Raw genomic sequence first — 19,498 nt, forward strand, 5'->3', positions numbered from 1 at the left:
TTCAGAGAGAGAATATCCAGCAGACTTCCTGCTGAGCAAAGAGCATGACACCTGGCTTGCTCCTAGGACCCTGAAATCATGACCTGAGCGGAAATCAAGAGTCAGATGCTTAACAGAGTCAGCCACTCAGGCACCCCAGGAGGACTTTATTTCTTAAGCTGCATGGTGTTCCTTAAATAACTTTGTAATATATATGCACAAAGATTGAGAAACTTGGGCTAGACCATCCACAACTTTTGACACAGTTGAATGCTCCTTCCTCCTTGAAATGCTTTCTTCACTTAAATACTCTTTCTGGATCCAACTAAAGAAAGTATTATGTTCCCTAGTTCCTTATTTGCTACTCCTTCTGTCTTCATTGACAGCTCCTACTTCTCTTCCAGACTCCCACATATTAGATGGCCTACGGACTCTTCCCTTGATCCTCTGCCTAACCCAAGCTCCTATGCTACCATTGTCCCTTGACTAGCCCCTTAACTGGATTTTCTCCTTCCATTTTTGACTGATATAGTCCTTCCTCCATGCAGAAATCAGAATGATCTTTTAAATTACCAGATGATACCTCTCATCTTGCGCAAACCTTCTGATGGCTACCATATATACACTTAGAACAAAATCTAAAATACTTACATTGACCTATGAAGCCTACCTGACCATGTTCTTCCCTACCTCTTTGACTTCATCTCCTCCCACCTTTTCCCTTGCTCCACGCACTCTGGCCTTCTTGCTGTTTTCTTAGATGCTATGAATTTAACATAAAAATCCTATTCCCTCCTACCTCAGGGCCTTTGCTCTCCTGTTTTTCTCTTCCTGGACTCTCTTCCTCCAGTTGTCTGCACACCTGTTCCTTTACATCATGTGTGTTTTTGCACAAATATCACCACCACAAGGAGGCTTTCCCTCATCACTTGATTAAAAACAGCACAGTGCCCGATATTGTGATCATAATGTACGGTCATGACTCAGTAAAGAGCAGCTCTCATCATTAAATGTTTCACTGTGGAAAAGCCTGCCTTTCACAGCTTCATCCTGCCTCAAAACCCTGCCCATAAGGGATATGCAAGCAAAATGTTTTGGGAGCAAAGAGGAGGGAGGAACAATTTTGATATAAATCCCAGAAGAACTAAAACCACAGAAACCACCAAAGCTAAACAGAAGGGGAAATTTATTTAGCCTTTGGAAAGCTAGAGTTTTTGTCTCTCATGCTGATGATAAATGGCAGAGAGTAAGTACAGCATATGGTTCCATGTGGTGAGTATGGAATGCAAGGGAATATGCGGGTATAAAAAATTCCAACCAGCTTGATGCCTGGTGACAGGACAGCCTGCATGGAGTATTGAAATAGTCTGGGAAAGCTGAGATTGACAAGCCAGAGATGAATATTACTGAATGTAAAGTGGCTTTCACTTCTGTATCCCTCCTGCCTTGTATTGCTTCCCTCATCTGCAATAAATCCTTTCAATCTCTGCAGATCAAAACTATGGCCATCCTCCAAAGCTCAACCCTCTGGACTCCTTTTCAGGTCACACCCCAGTTGGGAATAAGTTCCCTGACACTTACCACTTTCACCCTTGCATCTGGAACTTTTGTTAACTATAACACCTTACTCTTTATTAGACTGCTGGTGGGGATCTCTGTATTTATCTCCATTTTTCTTATTTATTTATTATTATTTTAATTAACATATAATGTATTATTGGTTTCAAAGGTACAGGTCTGTGATTCATCAGCCTTATATAATACCAAGTGGTCATTACAGCACATGCCCTCCTTAACTTTCATCACCCTGTTACCCCATCCCTCCACCCCCTCCCCTTCAGCAACCCTCAGTTGGTTTCCCATGATTAAGAGTCTTTTATGGTTTATTTCCCTCTCTGGTTTCATCTTGTTTTATTTTTTTCCTCTCTCTCCCGATAATCCTCTATTTTCTTTCTTAAATTCCACATATCAGTGAAATCATATAATTGTCTCTCTCTGATTGACTTATTTTGCTTAACATAATACCCTCTAGTTCCATCCACATCATTGGAAATGGCAAGATTTCAATTTTTGATGCATAATATTCCTCTGTGTGTGTGTGTGTGTGTGTGTACCACATCGTCCTTATCCATTCATCTGTTGATGGACATCTGGGCTCTTTCTATAGTTTGGCTATTGTGGACGTTGCTGCTATGCACTGGGGTGCATGTACCCCTTTGGATCATTACATTTGTGTCTTTTAAAAAAATTTTTTTAAAGATTTTATTTGAGAGAGATGTATGAAAATATACATACAGGGATACTGACAGAGCATGAGCAGGGAGAAGAGGGAGATGGAGACTCCCCGCTGAACAGGGAGCCAGATGCGGGGCTCAAACCCAGAACCCCAGGACCATGACCTAAACTGAAGGCAGTCTCTTAATTGACTGAGCCAGCCAGGTGCCCCTTCATTTGTGTCTTGTAAATATCCAGTAGTGCAATTGCTGGGCCATAGGGTAGCTCTATTTTCAACTTTTTGTATCTCCATGTTTCACTGATAAATTCTGAGTACTCAGTAAAGATTAGTGAATGAATAAGAATCTTACTTCACCCATTTAAAGGACAGGTGTCACATGCTTTGTGTGTGTAGAGACAACAAGTAACAACCACCAGCTCACAAATTATCTTGCACCAGCTCCTGAACCTCTTCTCAACTTCTGTCATCAGGTTAGATCTTTGATAAAGACAAAACAATGCCCCCATAGAGCAGAAACAGACCCATAACAAACTGATGGTTGCCAGAGGGGAGGGGGCCAGGAGATAGGCAAAGTGTATGAAGGACAGCAGGGGATACAGGCGTCCAGTTATGGAATGAATAAGTCACAGGGATGAAAGGTACACTGTAGGGGATATGGTCAGTCTTATTATAATAGTTGTATGAGAGACAGATGGTCTCTACACTTGTGGTGAGCATGGCATAGTATGTAGACCTGCCCAACCATTACATCATACACCTGAAACTAATGTAACGTTGTGTGTCAACTATACTTCAATTAAAAAACCCACACACAAAATGCCCTTATCGGATAGGGCAAGGAGAGTAGCAGAATATGGCCAGATCCTCTGAGCCATCTTGGAAGGAGGTGACTCAGAAAGAAGGACAGATGGATGGAAATGACTCCAGGTGAGATTTAAAAACATTTATAGGTAAATCCTTAGAAACTTGTCAAATACGGGGATTTCCCTCAGAATGATCTTCAACAGCATTAAATGTCCCCTACAATGACTTGGATGAAGGGAGAATTGTTCCTGCATAGGGTTTATTGTCCATTATCACATAGCAGAGGCAGTGACACCCCACCTCCAAGTCCTTCCATTATCCCAGATGTCCCTTAACACAGAGTCTTCCTTAATCACATTCCCTTTCCAGAGGTCCCTGTGTGTTGCTCCCCACCCCTCATCCCTCTCACCTGAGGCAGGGGAAATGTCTTAGACAGGCACAGGATTATGGATGTCCCAAAGCATCCATACAATTAGGTGTTGGTGAGGCTTTGTCCTTGCAACACCAAAAGAAGAGAGAGAACAGAGGTCACTAGTATTAGGAGATTGGGATTGAATCTAGTCACTTGGATAAGAAGGTTCCCTAACTCTAACCCTAACCCTAACCCTAATCTCCTTCCCTCAAGGCTGCTCTTCTTCCACTTCATTCTCAAATCTTTAGGGGAAAGAGAAAGGAAACATTGCTCCTTCCTCACTCCCCCATCCAAGGTTCTACCCCAACAGATAAGCAAATTTTCACTTGTCATCCTCTTTTTATGTCCTCCTCAGATCCCATGTTCTCTACTCAGGCCTGGGGATATAATCCTCCTAGCTTGTTTCCCTGCTTCTTCCTGATTTCTCGGTGACTATCCCTAAAGAGCTGAGCCTCAGCAGAATGAGGCTCAAGGGGCAGGGAACCAGAAAAGAACAGGCAGTGAGTCAGTTAATATTTATGCAGCAACACTTGTTTTTGTTTTGTTTTGTTTTTCAATTTTTTATTTTTTTATAAACATATAATGAATTATTAGCCCCAGGGGTACAGGTCTGTGAATCGCCAGATTTACACACTTCACAGCACTCACCATAGCACATACCCTCCCCAATGTCCATAACCATATCACCCTCTCCCGACCCCCCTCCTCCCAGCAACCCTCAGTTTGTTTTGTGAGATTAAGAGTCTCTTATGATTTGTCTCCCTCCCGATCCCATCTTGTTTCATTTATTCTTTTCCTACCCCCCAAACCCCCCATGTTGCATCTCCACTTCCTTATATCAGGGAGATCATACAATAGTTGTGTTTCTCCAATTGACTTATTTTGCTAAGCACAATACCCTCTAGTTCCATCCCCATCGTCGCAAATGGCAGGATTCCATTTCTTTTGATGGCTGTATAGTATTCCATTGTATATATATATACCACATCTTCTTTATCCATTCATCTGTTGATGGACATCTAGGTTCTTTCCATAGTTTGGCTATTGTGGACATTGTATGCAGCAACACTTTATGGAAGAACCAATTCCCTGCCCTATTTCTGAGTCTCCATATCTTGGTCCCTTCCTATTCCTCAATTTGAAACCTGGGGGAATCTAAAGATCCATGGATTTCTCCTCTGATGAGTCTGAGTCCTCTTTCATAGAACCTAAAACCTAAATTCTGTGTTTTCATTGTGATGAAATTCAAATTTTATTTATTTAAAAAATAAAAACATTTTCATTTTGGATGGTTTGGATTACTTTTTTTAGGAGTTTATGTGCTTACGTTTGTATGTGTTTTTATAGTCAGGTGACAAGGGATCACCTGAAGAGACACAGTCAACCACTTAATTCAGTGGTTTTCAGTACAGGGTCTATATAGAACTGAGATTCAGTTCTAACTCATTCTTTGAATAGTAGCAAAAATATCTCACCCCCAAGGAATATCCCTTAATCCTTCATCCACTCTCATAGCATCTCAGGCTTCCTCATGCCACTGTAATTAGTATTCCCTTGGCCAGACTCGAAGTTTCCTGAGAGCAGGGACTGTGTCAGTCTCATTCCTCTATGTATTCCCACTTCCTAGCATGCTGCCTGGAACATAGCAGGTGCTCAATAAGTATTTGTTGAATGAATGAATGAATGAGATGACACAAACGAAATTGAGACAAGGCCTCTGCCCTGCAGAGTCTGTTGGAACTGAAGCATACACACAAATAATAAGAGAACATTACGAAGCACAGAGTACAGTAACAGAGTTAACAGAGTACAGATTCTTCTCATTGAGAGAAGTTGATCTTTGAAGGGTCATCAGAGTGGCCCTCTCAGTTAAGGCATGCAATACAAATTAGCAAACTTTGTCCAGGGATTAGGGTCCAATCAAACATTTTGTGACTCATTCTAGACGTCCTGCCTTTTCAAAAAAATCCTTGAAATGGAAAGGGGAAAAGGGAGGGAGAAAAGGCAGATTAATTTTCCGTAGGAGACCAGGGTTTATAAGAATCACAGTATTGGGCGCCTGGGTGGCTCAGTGCGTTAAAGCCTCTGCCTTTGGCTCAGGTCATGATCTCAGGGTCCTGGGATCGAGTCCCGCATCGGGCTCTCTGCTCAGCAGGGAGCCTGCTTCCTCCTCTCTCTCTGCCTACTTCTCTGCCTACTTGTGATCTCTGTCTGTCAAATGAATAAATAAAAAATCTTAAAAAAAAAATCACAGTATTTAGCCATAAGGGAAGAGGTGGCAGTGGACTAAGATTATTCTGACACAGAAACCAGAAATAAAACTTGAGAAGAAGTCTAGGTTAGTGACTTGAGTCTCATTACAAAACAGGAAGAGGACTATTTTGACATAATTCTGTTTGTACTGATGAAACTACCTCCCCTTCCAGCTGTCCTGACATGGTCCTTGTAGTCTGGGGCACAATGGCAGGTTATTAGAGAGCCAACTGAAGAAGGAGCCAAAGTGATGTACTAAGAACAGTATTCTCATTCCCTGAAGAGCTCAGCCTGTGCTGGGAGCTGGTCAAGCAAGGCTGAATCACAAAAGGGACCCACATCTTTTAGAGGAGTAGAAGGACCAGTTTTTCCACTGACACACCCAGTGGGGCAGGTTTTACCAGTTATATATGCAAAATATAATACAAACTGAAGGGGCACAGAGCAAAGGTGACAAGAATGGAAGAGTTATTCTAGAATCATGCTATTCCAAGTGTGGTCCATGGATCAGCAGCACCACCATCCAAGAGCTTGTTAAAATGCAGAATCAGCACAAATGAACTACTGGGACTTCATCAAGGTAAAAAGGTCGTGCACAGCAAAGGAAATAGTCAACAAAACTAAGACACAACCTACAGAATGGGAGAAGATATTTGCAAATGTCCTATCGGGTAAAGGGCTAATATCCAAAATCCATAAAGAACTTACCAAACTCTACAACCAGAAAACAACCAGTCAAGAAATGGGCAGAGGACATGACCAGACATTTCTCTAAAGGAGACAAACAAATGGCCAACAGACACATGAAAAAATGTTCAACATCTCTTGGCATCAGGGAAGTACAAATCAAATGAGATGCCATATCACACCAGTCAGAATGGCTAAAGTTAATAACTCAGGTTGGCAAGGTTGTGGAGAAAGGGAAACCCTCTTACACTGTTGGTAGGAATGCAAACTAGTGCACCCACTCTGAAAAACAGTATGGAGATTCCTTAAAAAGTTGAAAACAGGGGCGCCTGGGTGGCTCAGTGGGTTAAAGCCTCTGCCTTCGGCTCAGGTCATGATCCCAGGGTCCTGGCATCCAGCCCCGCATCAGGCTCTCTGCTCAGCAGGGAGCCTGCTTCCCACTTCCCTCTCTGCCTGCCTCTCTGCCTACTTGAGATCTCTGTCAAATAAATAAATAAATAATCTAAAAAAAAAAAAGTTGAAAACAGATCTACCCTACAACCAGCAATTGTACTACTAAGTATTTATCCAAAGGACACAAACATAGTGATTCAAAGGGGCACTCGCACCCCAATGTTTATAGCAGCAATGTCCACAATAGCCAAACTATGGAAAGATCCCAGATGTGTATCGACAAATGAATGTATAAAGAAATTACACACACACACACACACACACACAATAGAATACTACTCAGCCATCAAAAGGAACGAAATCTTGCCATTTGCAACAACGTGGATGAAACTAGAGGGTATTATCTTGAGCCAAATAAGTCAGTCAGAAAAAGACAATTATATGAATTCACTCAAGTGGAATTTAAAAAACAAAACAGACTAACATAGGGGAAGGGAAGGAAAAATAAGATGAAAACAGAGAGGGACGCAATCATGAGAGACTCTTAACTGTAGGAAACAAACTGAGGAGGAGAGCTGGAGGAGAGGGAGTGGGAGGAGGGGGTAATTGGGTGATGGGCATTAAGGAGGGCAGGTGATGTAATGAGCACTGGGTGTTATATGCAACTGATGGATCACTAAATTCTATCCATGAAACTGATAATACAGTAAATGTTGGCTAAATTGAATTTAAATAAATAATTAAAAAAGGTTTTAAGTAAAAGAGCATCTCTTGAGAAGTAGTGCAAAACAGGTTGGAAAAATAGGGCAGACAAAACTGAAAGTCAAGAAGAGCCAAGGAAATATGATTAAATGGCATGTGGTATCCTGGATGGGATCCTGGGACATAAAAAGGTCATTGGGCAGAAAGTAAGAAATCTGAATAAAGTAGACTTTAGAGAAGGAAAGGAGGGAGGAAGAAAGGGAAGGAGAGAGGTAAGCAGGGAGGGAGGGAATGCAAAATCATAGACCCCACTCCAGACTTCCTAAATCAGGACCTGAGATTTAAATTTCCCCGGGGTGATATGCATGCACATCAAAGTTTGAAAAGCACTAAGATTTCCTGAGGAAAAAGACTTGAGAGCCAGTGATGAATATAAGGGAACAGGTAAGGAGAAGCTTCAGGGATCCCAGGAGCGGACAGAGGCAGCTGGGGAGAAAGAGGCTTGAGGGTTTCTCTTGCAGCACCCGGGACTGAACGGGCGAAGGAGCAGGCTGGATGGCTCTGGCAGGGAGCCCGGAACACAGGGATAGGGAGAATAGCACAGGTGGGCCTGAGGTCTTCAGAAATAAAGACTGCTACCGCTGTCATTCGCCACCAGCTCCGCCATCCCCTCACTCTGCCTCATGAACCCCAATCCCATTCCAGGACTTCTCCAGACTTTTAGTCTCAAAAACCTGGCAGGTCGGACCCCGCCTAGCTCGGTTTGATTCGGCCAGGATCAGTTGCTAAGGCCTTAGAGCTTCCCAGTTGCGGGGGGGAAGTGATGTCAAGTCCAGAAGGCGGGCCAACCAGCCCTCTCCCTCCTCCGGATTGGCTGCCAGGAATTTGATTAGATTCGCAGCCTGGCGGGCTCCAGCGTTAGCTGCCATTGTCCCCAGATACCCCTGGCCGTCGGCCGTCCTCTCTGCCTGGAGCAAGACTCTGAGGACTGTACTCAGGAAGCACTTAGCTTCGGAAGGAGAGGTGATTCGAATGGTCCGGCTATTGCCACCAGGCTAGGCGTTTTGGCTGCCCAGGTGTTTTTTGACACGATCGGGTGCCCGTAGTTGGGGCGGCTACCCGAGCCGCAGGGATTTGTGGAATTTATAGTTCTGGATTAGTTCGTGGGTGGGCCGGAGAAGGCTCAAGCCCCACAGAGATTTTTGGAGGAAGAAAACAAAAAAGACTGAGGACTAGGGGCCTGGGTCGCAGAAGGACGGGAGAGGACGAAGAGGGAATCTAAATAAGAATGCGGCCATTCGCATTGTTTTGGTTTTCTTTTCAGGTGCCGCTCTGAAACTGATCATCCCCTTCGACCAAAACTGTTCACCGCCGGTGGAAAGGACCAGGCGGCCAAATGGAGACGCCACCGGTCAATCCAATGGGAGAGAAGGACACCTCGCAATCCCAACAACAATGGGAAAAGAAACCCCAGGACAACCTTGATTCAACTACTCAGATTAGCCAGCAGCCCCAAGACCCTCCTACTGAAATCCTTGACCTGAGAGTGAGCCCAAATCCAGCCAGCCAAATTCTAAAGAAACCTCAAGGGACTGAAAAACTGGCAGCTGGACTTCAAGGAGACTCTGCTAAGTCTCATGGATCAACCAGTGAGATACCAGAGCCCCTTCAAGCTTCCGATCTCTGGTACTGCCCCGATGGGAGCTTTGTTAAGAAGATCATAATCCGTGGCCATGGCTTGGACAAACCCAAGCTAGGCTCCTGCTGCCGGGTACTGGCTTTTGGGTTTCCTTTTGGGTCAGGCCTGCCAGAGGGCTGGACAGAGATAACTATGGGGTTAGGCCCATGGAGGGAGGGGACTTGGGGGGAGCTCATAGAGAAATGCTTGGAGTCCATGTGTCAAGGTGAGGAGGCAGAGCTTCAGCTCTCTGAGCACTCTGAATCTCCTTTCAGGCTCACACTGGTCTCCTTCACTCAGGGCAGGGACTCCTGGGAGCTGGATGCCAGTGAGAAGGAAGCCCTGGCCAGGGAAGAACGTGCAAGGGGCACAGAATTATTTCGAGCTGGGAACCCTGAAGGGGCTGCCAGATGCTACGGACGGGCTCTTCGGCTGCTGCTGACTTTACCTCCACCTGGCCCTCCAGAACGAACTGTTCTTCATGCCAACCTGGCCGCCTGTCAGTTGTTGCTAGGGCAGCCCCAGCTGGCAGCCCAGAGCTGTGACCGAGCACTGGAGCGGGAGCCTGACCATTTAAAGGCCTTGTACCGAAGAGGGGTTGCCCAGGCTGCCCTTGGGAACCTTGAAAAAGCAACTGCTGACCTCAGGAAGGTGCTGGAGGTAGACCCAAAAAACCGGGCAGCCCAGGAAGAGCTGGGAAAGGTGATCATTCAGGGGAAAAAACAAGATGCAGGTCTGGCTCAGGGTCTGCGCAAGATGTTTGGCTGATTAAAAGTTAAATTTTAAAAGAGACAGGAACCTGTGAATTGTGGTTTATGCTGTGAGATTTTGAGGAGACCCAGATGGAGGGTTTCAGCCCATGTCCCATTCCCAGCTTTTGCCTGCCTAGGGAGGTAGCAGTGGTTTCAGTGCACCTCTTTCCCTTCTTCACCAATAAAAAAACCATATGATCACGTGTGCTACTTGGGGGGGGCGCTTATTCATATCTGAAGATGAATGCAAGACACATAAACGACTAAATTTAAGACTAACTAGGGAGATGGCGGGTCTTTAAATCCCGGGAACTACACCGCCCAGGCTTTTTCACTGGCTCCCGTTCGGCGCATGCGCAAACTCTACGGCCCAGTTGAGTGTGAGAGCTCCCATTGGCCGGGCCTGTCCAGCCTCTTCATGTACTCAGCACGCAGGTCTCTTACTGGTCGGTAGAGCTTCCGGGACGCCCCCCTTTTTTTAAAGAGTCAACTGATTAGTTGATGATGGGGAGAGGCGGGCCTTGGGAACGGTCTCATGGTTGGGGGGCGGGCGGGAAAGATGGCGGAACTGATGCTCCTCAGCGAGATTGCGGACCCAACACGTTTTTTCACGGACAACTTGCTGAGCCCGGAGGACTGGGGTCTGCGGAGTGAGGCCTCGGGGAGGGAGGAGGGCTGTGGCATGCTGTGCTCCTGAGGCACGCAGGGAGGAAGCGGAGGTCCGCAGAAGAAGGCTGGGCAAATACGGAAACCATCACCCGAAGGAGGGCGGAGCAGGGGGGCTCGCTGTGCTTTCGGGGGATGCGGGAGTTGGGAAAGACCTCTACTCCCTGCGGAAACGTCGAGTTGTTCCGGGGTGGGGGAAGGAGGGGCTGAAGTTCTTTGACTGTCACTTTCAAGTGGGCGGGCGGTAGGTCTGGCTGAGCCGAGCCAATGAGGGATGGGCCCAGGGCTGTGTGTGGATCTGTAGGCTGGGCCGACAGACGACCCCCTTGACGCTTTGCATTGCAGACAGCACCTTGTACACTGGCCTGGATGTGGCCGAGGAGCAGACGCAGCTCTTCCGCTGCCCAGAGCAGGATGTCCCGGTATTGCTACCCCAGTCTTGTCTTAAACCTTTGGCGGGTGGTAGTTGCCCTGGAGTCAGGACTCAGCCCCAGACCAGAGCTTATGGAGCTGTTACATTCTTCACATTCTTGCCGTCTAATGCCCTCCTTTATTCAGTTTGGCAGCAGCTCCCTGGATGTGGGGATGGATGTCAGCCCCCCTGAGCCACCTTGGGACCCCCTGCCTATCTTCCCAGGTAAGATGTGCTTTCTGAGGGGCGCCCGGGTGGCTCAATTGGTTGAATGTCTACCTTCGGCTCAGGTCATGATCGTTAGGGTCTTGGGATCCAGCCTGCATCTGGCTCCCTGCTCAGCGGGGAGTCCACTTCCCCCTCTGCCCCGCCCCATTCTCTCTCTCTCTCAAATAAACAAGTGGAATCTATACCTATATCTATATCTATATCTATCTCCTTTGTGATTCCCTCATCCTTCCAAAACCCTCTCTTTCCACTGTTCCACAGGAACTACAGAACTCCCTGTATCCTCATACCTTCTCTTCATAAGTGCCTGTGCACTCCTCTCTCCTTCAGTCCTTTATGTGTTCTTTCCCCTTTGCCTCAGGTGAGGGAATCCCCACCTCTGTGTCTTTGGACACTTTTTGGACTACTCAGGCTCTGCTTCCTGATGATTCCCTAACCCTTTTCTTCCAGATCTTCAGGTGAAGTCTGAGCCATCCTCCCCCTGCTCCTCTTCCTCCCTCAGTTCCGAATCATCCCATCTTTCCACAGAGCCCTCCAGCCAGGTGAGAGCCATCTCCTTCCTTCTACTGTTTGTGACAGGGACTGTGTTCCATTCCCTTCACACATAGATGCTGAGAAATTTTTTGTGTGCTATAGGTCATGGAGTAGTTGTGGTGCCTTTGAATTTCTTTAGTATCCTCCTTTTACATGTCTCTGCCGTGGTTGTCTAGAAAAACAGGGAGTCTTTTTTTTTTTTTTTAATATTTTGTCTATTTATTTGACAGAGATCACAAGTAGGCAGAGAGGCAGGCAGAGAGAGAGGGGGAAAGCAGGCTCCCCGCTGAGCAGAGAGCCCGATGCGGGGCTCGATCCCAGGACCCTGGGATCATGACCTGAGCCGAAGGCAGAGGCTTTAACCCACTGAGCCACCCAGGCGCCCCAAACAGGGAGTCTTTTAATATACAGAGATAGGTGGCAGCCGTGGTGGGGCTGGGAAGAAGAGAGCTGTTGACTGCTGAGAATTCTAGAATTGCTCTTGCCCAAGTTGTCCATCTAAGGCAATATTTAAAATCATGGGACTTCATTAACCCTCCCAGGAATAAAGTAGAAAGAGAAAACGAGGGGCCTGAGACAGTTTTGGGAGATACTTAGTACCATTCAAACCAGAATGTCAAATAATTAGTAAGCTCTAAAGCTTTTGTTCTTGCTCTTGCTCTCAACACCTTCCCTTGTTTTTTTTTTCTTTTTTGTGCCGACGCCCCCCCCTCCGCCCCCACCATTCACCTCCCACTCTCACCTAGGCCTCTGGTGTAGGGGAGGTGCTGGTTGTGAAGACAGAGTCCTTGGCGCCCCCACTCTGCCTCCTAGGAGATGATCCAACATCCCCATTTGAAACCGTCCAGATCAATGTGGGTCCCACCTCTGATGACCCCTCAGGTAATAAGAGTCTGCCACCACTCCCAGGCTTTCCTAAGGCAGAGTATGTGTGTGTATAGATGGGGGAGGGGATGCAGGCAACGGGACAGGGAAGAAAAGGTGGGGAGGGAAATGGCAGATGACCAGGAAAGAGGCCAGGAAGGGGAGGGAGAATTTTAGGAAACCACAGGAAAGGCAACCCTGAAGAGATGGGGATGTTTTTTCTTTCTTTTTCTCATCCCTAGTATCCTGTTGTATGGTTTAACTTCCTATTGCCTTGCATTTAAAAACAACAACAGCAATGAAACTAATGGAGTTTAGGGCATATTTATTATTTTTCCCCCAATGTTTTATTAGAAAATTTTTCAAACATATAGAAGAACTGAAATACCATATACCCAACTCCTAGATTCTATAATTAACATTCTTTGTGCTATTTTTAAGTGTTACCAAGTTTATTTCCTCTTACATGTTTACACAGTAAGCATTTACTGAGCACCTACTCCATGCCACATACTAGACAGGGTGCCAGGGATGCAAAGATGAAAAAGATGTGAGCACCACAATGACCTGAGAATCCTGGAGTGTGATGGGAGGGGAAAGATGTGCACCAGTTACTGAAGTGTGGGAATTCCAGGATGGACATCACAGGGTGCCACAAAAGCTCAGAAGAGAGGCAGCTCACCTGATCGTGGCTGGATCAGGGATGTGCTCCTGGAGGAAGGGTTTCCTGAGCCAAGTTTTGAAGGACATATAGAGATTAGCCAGAAGATGAATGGATGAATGTGGAGGTGTGTGTGTGTGTGTGTGTGTGTGTCTAGGGAACTTACATCTCTTCAGACTGGATGTGAGGAGGGAGTGGGAAATGGCAAGAAGTTGCAGAGGCTACAGGGCCCAGGGGCACCCTGCTAAGGGACTCTTAGCTTTTATCCTGTGGGCACTTGGGAACCTCTGAAGAGTCAATCCGGAGAGCAGTGTGATTAGGATGACTCCGGTGGCAGAGTAGAGAGAGTGGATTGCGGAGAGGCAGGACCCGATGCAGTTATTTGAGGCCATTTGGATGCCAAAAGGAGGTAGAAAGAATGAAGTAGAATGGATGAATTGCAGTGACTTCCTGCATAGTATTTGAAGGGTAGAAATGAGGACTTGGCTGTTGTCAGCACAGGGACGCGTGATGGTTTCTGGAGCCCAGGGAGGAGAAGGCAGGGTCTTGGGTAAAAAGGTAGGAAGAGAGCCAGCAGATCAGCAGCCCATGGTTCCTCCTCCTTAGGGATTGCATGTCTAGGGCCAGCTTTATTTTCTGGTACAAGGAGAAAGGATCATGTCTTCTTTCCCATCTCTTAATCCTCTTCTCCTTCAGCGTTTATCTGATATCCAGTATTTTGTCTCATCCCGACCCCTCACAGATGTCCAGACCAAGGTAGAACCTGTCTCTCCATCTTCCTCCATCAACTCTGAGGCTTCCCTGCTCTCAGCAGAGTCCCCCAACCAGGTGAGCATCAGCTTTTCTTTCTCCTTCCACACACTCCAGTGAGTTCCTTTCGACTCTCAGAAGTATGAAGGCATTCTCTTTTTCAGCTCCTTCTCCTTGACACTCCTCCTGACTCACATATCTTCTGGAATGCCCAACACAGGCTTTTATAGGAGAGGAGGTACTGGAAGTGAAGACAGAGTCACCGTCCCCTCAGGGCTGTCTCCTGCAGGATGTCCCGGCCCCCCCACTTGGTGTCCAGATCAGCATGGGCCCACCGTCCGATGGCTCCTTAGGTAATGGGGCCTCCTGACACCTTGGGGTCCCTGGCAAGAGGCTTCGTGTTCTGACATTCCTTCCTTCCTTCCTTCCCCTTCCTTCAGGCAAAGCCCTGCCTACCCGGAAGCCACCCCTGCAGCCCAAACCTGTGGTGATAACCACCGTCCCAATGCCACCCAGAGCTGTGCCTCCCAGCACCACCATCCTTTTGCAGCCCCTTGTCCAGCCGCCCCCAGGTACCGAGGAAGGCGAGGAGGAGCTGGGCTGAATTTCTTGGGGAGCTTGCAGCCACTGAGGCTCCCAACCCGTGGGTGCTCAGGTGCGGATGTGGGCACAAGAACTCCACCTCGCTTACAGCTCTCACCTCCTCCTGTTCACTTGCCCCAGTCTCCCCAGTTGTCCTCATCCAAGGTGCTCTTCGGGTCCAGCCTGAGGGGCCGGCCCCCCCTGCTCCTAGGCCTGAGAGGAAGAGCATTGTTCCAGCTCCTATGCCTGGGAACTCCTGCCCACCAGAAGTGGATGTAAGTACTGGGGAGGAGAGGGGTAAGGCTAGCTAACGGGAAGGGAGGAGGGAAGTCTGTCGTGGGCGAGAAAATTGTGGAATGAGGAGGAAACAGAAAGAGTGAGGAAGCAAACCCATAAAATGATCCTGAAGGTCAAGTGGATCCCAGTTCATACATGAGTGTCAGCATCAAGTCTGTGTAGTTTTAGGATCCTTAGTTTTGCTGTCACTGTAGATGGAGAAACGGAAATGGGTCTGTAAATCTAAGGCAGGGGAGTCATACTGTGTTATGATTGTGGCAGTAGTTGGTAGAGGGAGGCTGTTTCCTAGGGAAAAACCAGGTAAAGTGTTCTTTAATTATAGCAAAGTTAACCTGTGGGCCTTTAAAAAGGAGAACTAAGAGAAAGGAAGATCCTCCCCATCCAAGGAAAGGAACTGAATTTCCACCAGGAACCAGGATGGAGGAAGTTCTTCCTGCATTCTGACTTCTCTCAGCTCTTGAGAACCAGGAGCATGGAGCGGTTGAGAAAAGGGCTCTTTCTGGAAATGTTTTAGCAGAGAAGAACAACCCCTCTCTGGCTGTGTAGGTAGAGGACCAGAAGGCAGGAGAGTGGCCAGCGTGAGCAGTGGGGTGATCAGTCACTGGAGTCGGGAAGCATAGTTCCCCTCTCCCGCCCATCTGGCCCTCTGGGTACCCTAGGCAAAGCTGCTGAAGCGGCAGCAGCGAATGATCAAGAACCGGGAGTCGGCCTGCCAGTCCAGGAGGAAGAAGAAAGAGTATCTGCAGGGGTTGGAGGCTCGGCTGCAGGCTGTGCTGGCTGACAACCAGCAGCTCCGCCGGGAGAACGCTGCCCTCCGGCGGCGGCTGGAGGCCCTGCTGGCTGAGGTGAGCTTCTCTGTCCCCGGAAGGCCAGTGGGAATACCTGCTCCTCTGGGAAGACTTACCCTCTCTCTCGGCCCTTTCTCTGCACCTTAGAACAGCGAGCTCAAGTTGGGGTCTGGAAACAGGAAGGTGGTCTGCATCATGGTCTTCCTTCTCTTCATTGCCTTCAACTTTGGACCTGTCAGGTGAGACCTTCCTTGCCCCCGAGAAGCTTCAGGGTGGAGCCCACCCTCCCTGCTGCCTTCCTGGCACAGTGCCTTTTATCACACTTTTTCACAGACGACGCTGGTGTCCTCAGCACCGACGGTGCGTCCGGCCAGTCCCTTCTCACTCCCATAATTTCTCTCAAATCGTGTGTCTTCACCTGGAGCCAATGGTGCTAATAAGATTGACAAAAATAGCCCCTTTTAAGTGCTTACCGAGTTCCTCAGGCTTCCTGGCTTTCTGAGGTAGTGATGGTTCTCATTCCCATCTCACGCGTGAGGGGATTCACTCTTATAGAATAGACTGGAGCCCAGACGGGCTGTCTGCAGAGCCCAGGATCTTAAGCAGCCCCTCCATCAAGCCGGAACTCCTCACACCCTGTCTGTTCTTCCTTATCCCCAGCATCAGTGAGCCTCCTCCGGCTCCCGTCTCTCCTCGGATGAGCAGAGAGGAGCCTCAGCCCCGGAGACACTTGCTGGAGTTCTCAATGCAAGAGCCAGTTCAGGGAGTTGAACCCCTCCAGGGTTCCTCCCTGGGCCCTGAGGAGCCCCAGCCCAGCTCTCCAGGCCGGCCAAGTTTCAGGTGAGGAGAGGGCCCTGTCTTTGGGCAGTGCTGAGGGTATCTTTACCCCAAAAGTCCCTTTCTTTTTGAGGGGAGCCAGAGTTCTCTTGCCATCATGACCTATTCTGCTGGTGGAAGGGTGCAGCCTCCAGTCATTGCCCCCTTCCTCCCTCACTCCAGAAACCTGACAGCCTTCCCCGGGGGTGCCAAGGAGCTGCTGCTGAGAGACCTGGACCAGCTCTTCCTCTCCTCTGATTGCCGGCATTTCAACCGGACCGAGTCCCTGAGGTGCGGGGGATTCCTGGCAGGGGCCCCTCTGTGGCCGGCCTGACTGGTTTGTGTGCTGAAGCACCAGCCCTCCCTGCCCTCCCTTCCCTCTGCTGTGTGCAGGCAGGGACAGTGGGAGCCTTGCCCCCTCCTCTGCTTCCCTAGGCTTGCTGATGAGCTGAGCGGCTGGGTCCAGCGCCACCAGAGAGGCCGGCGGAAGATTCCCCAGAAAGCCCAGGAGAGACAGGTAGGAAGGGCTAGGGCTGGCTCAAGGAAGGCCCACTGGAAGACTAAATGTCCTAGGGATTTTTGTGGAGGTTTGAGGGATCATCTGGGTAAGTCGAGGGGTGGGTGCGAGGTGGCATCAGCTTCCAGGGGCCGTCTCTCTTTCCCTTTTGCCTTCACCCTCTTCACATCCTTAGATACTTCTCCTTCCAGAAGTCTCAGCTGCGGAAGTCACCTCCAGTTAAGGCAGTCCCCACCCAACCTCCTGGGCCCCCAGAGAGGTGAGTCAATGGGGGTGCTTGTCCGTCACTAAGGGAGGTTTCACTTGAGAGATCTAAATTCCCAGAATCTGTCCTGTGTGCATCGTCATTGCCACCAGTGGCGTTATGCCTTCCTCATCGCCTGGGTTCTCCTGTCTTTTTCTCTCCTCCTCTTCCACCTTCCCCAGCGGGACCTGGGCATTGGGCTGGGCTCCTCCCAAATGCTTGTTCCCCACCTGGCTAGGGATTCTGTGGGCCAGCTGCAGCTGTATCGCCACCCAGACCGTTCGCAGCCAGAGTTCCTGGACGCCATTGACCGACGAGAAGACACATTTTATGTTGTGTCCTTCCGAAGGGTGAGTGACTCCTTGCCCCCTCCCTGTCACCCTGGGTTCTCTAGCAGTCTGTCTTCAGGCAGAGGTTCTAGAGTAGGGCTGGGGAGCCTGTCCACGTCTCTTCCTCCAGCCTCCCAGCCTGACCCCTTTGTTTCCTAGGACCACTTGCTGCTCCCTGCCATCAGCCACAATAAGACCTCTCGGCCCAAGATGTCCCTGGTGATGCCTGCCATGGCTCCCAATGGTAATTCTCTCCCTGCTGGGTCTGGAGAGGGGCCCTGAAACTGAGGAAGGGGGAGGTTCTCATAGACCCAACAATGAGGAGTTAAGGGGGAAATGGAGGGAGTGGGCTGTTCCAAAAAGAGGCTAGACTCCTGGATGAGAAGAAGCAGGAAATGGGTGGAGAGAAAAACAGAGCTCGGGAGACATGGGAGGAAGACAGGGTGCAGGCTGTCCCCTGGTGAGGGCCCTCGAGTAGGTGTGGGCAGAGGGGATAGGCTGGGAACTGCCAGATTCTCACCTCCTGTTTTCTCTTGATGTCCTCTCCCCTGTGACCTCCATCATATGTATTCTCTGTCACTCATCAATGTCATTTTCTTTTCCTGCCCCTCTCTTCTCCCTGCGCCAACTCTATCCCTACCCTCTCATTGACCTCCTGCTGCGGATCTGCCTCCTTACCATTGCTCCTCCCTCCCTGTCCCCCTCTACTTTTCTCCTCTGTTTGCCTCCCCTCCTTCCTTCTCACAGAGACCCTGTCAGGCCGGGGGGCCCCAGGGGACTATGAGGAGATGATGCAGATCGAGTGTGAGGTCATGGACACCAGGGTGATTCACATCAAGACCTCCACGGTGCCCCCCTCGCTCCGAAAACAGCCCGCCTCCACCCCAGGCAATTCCACAGGTGGCCCCTTGCCAGCTTCTGCAGCCGGCCAGGCCCATCAGGCCTCCCACCAGCCCCTCTACCTCAATCACCCCTGACCTCTGCAACTTACACCGACTTAGAGCTGGGGGGTAGTGGGAGGTGGGGGCAACCAAGTGGCGTTTTCCAAGTTCTCTGATCCCTGGGCTTGGGGCAATTGGTAAAGGAAAGACAGGGTGTGGGGTTAAGCACTTATTTGGAGATGAGTGGGTTCACCTCTCTTCTTACCCCCTTTTAGGAATATAGGGCTCCTCTCATTTCTCTGAACCCCTAATTCCTGCTTCTCTGTTTGAGGGTATTGAGTGAGATGAAGTTTTGGGGTGGGTGGCCTCCTACACACTCTTTATTCTTTTGTTTCTCTATTTTGGGGAGGGTGGTAGAGGTGGGAATTAAGTCCCCAGGAGGGACGAGGGACATTTTTACATTTTGGAGTTAGTCACTGGGACTAAAGGAGGGGTGGTGGTGGGAGATCAGGTTTATGTATATGTACTGTCTTCTTTTTTATTATTAAATAAACAACTTGGAGGGAGTTGAAGGATTGGTGGCTGCCTTCCTGGCTCATGACAGAGAATTTGGGGAAATTGGCTTCCGTAGGGCCAGTGTATCAGAGAACCAAGCACTGAAGACATAGCTGGCTCTGGGGTGGGGGTGGGGATGGGATCCCAGACCTCATGTCATCCCCTTGTCCCCGCCCCTACAACTCTGGGGTATGCCTGTGTCTAATGGGGGGATGAGGGTGGGATGTCTCATGGCGTGACAGCCCCGAGGATACAGATCCCTGGAATGTGTCTGAGTAAACAGGAAGGACAGGGGGCCCTACGCCCTTTGGGGTGAGCAGCCTCCCTGGGTCCCCTGCATTCTAGCAGGTTCTCCCTCCCTTCCCTTGATTTCCAGGACAAGCAGCTTGAACAAACAGCAGAGCTGGGGCCAGAGGGCTATAAGCCAGAAAGGAGGGGCCACAGTGGAGAAGGGGGTGGTGTTTGGAGGGAAGCGGGC

General features: G+C 49.0%; 2 protein-coding genes across 4 annotated transcripts; both read left to right on the top strand.

The window, feature by feature from the left end:
- The first annotated feature begins 8,380 nt into the window (after positions 1-8,380).
- Positions 8,381-10,070, top strand: FKBPL (FKBP prolyl isomerase like). The gene is made up of 2 exons (XM_080806865.1): positions 8,381-8,489; positions 8,791-10,070. The coding sequence occupies exon 2, from the start codon at positions 8,863-8,865 to the stop codon at positions 9,910-9,912; it is 1,050 nt and encodes a 349-aa protein (XP_080662991.1). The 5' UTR covers positions 8,381-8,489; positions 8,791-8,862; the 3' UTR covers positions 9,913-10,070.
- A 347-nt stretch (positions 10,071-10,417) lies between these two features.
- On the top strand, positions 10,418-19,037 carry ATF6B (activating transcription factor 6 beta; the record flags this gene model as incomplete). 3 transcript variants are annotated; one of them, XM_080806884.1, is made up of 18 exons in its annotated part: positions 10,418-10,537; positions 10,908-10,984; positions 11,121-11,199; positions 11,653-11,744; positions 12,483-12,618; positions 14,004-14,089; positions 14,232-14,364; positions 14,452-14,583; positions 14,735-14,868; positions 15,550-15,735; positions 15,826-15,917; positions 16,339-16,518; positions 16,678-16,785; positions 16,930-17,011; positions 17,203-17,270; positions 17,494-17,605; positions 17,744-17,828; positions 18,332-19,037. In XM_080806884.1, the coding sequence occupies 18 exons, from the start codon at positions 10,432-10,434 to the stop codon at positions 18,559-18,561; spliced, it is 2,118 nt and encodes a 705-aa protein (XP_080663010.1). In that variant the 3' UTR covers positions 18,562-19,037. The 3 variants fall into 3 exon arrangements, with proteins under 3 accessions (XP_080663010.1, XP_080663011.1, XP_080663009.1); XM_080806885.1 differs by having other exon boundaries at positions 17,206-17,270; XM_080806883.1 differs by having other exon boundaries at positions 10,432-10,546.
- Positions 19,038-19,498: the final 461 nt, after the last annotated feature.

The sequence above is a fragment of the Martes martes genome, assembly GCF_963455335.1.
Source record: "Martes martes genome assembly, chromosome: 6".
NCBI classification, from domain to species: Eukaryota; Metazoa; Chordata; class Mammalia; order Carnivora; family Mustelidae; genus Martes; species Martes martes.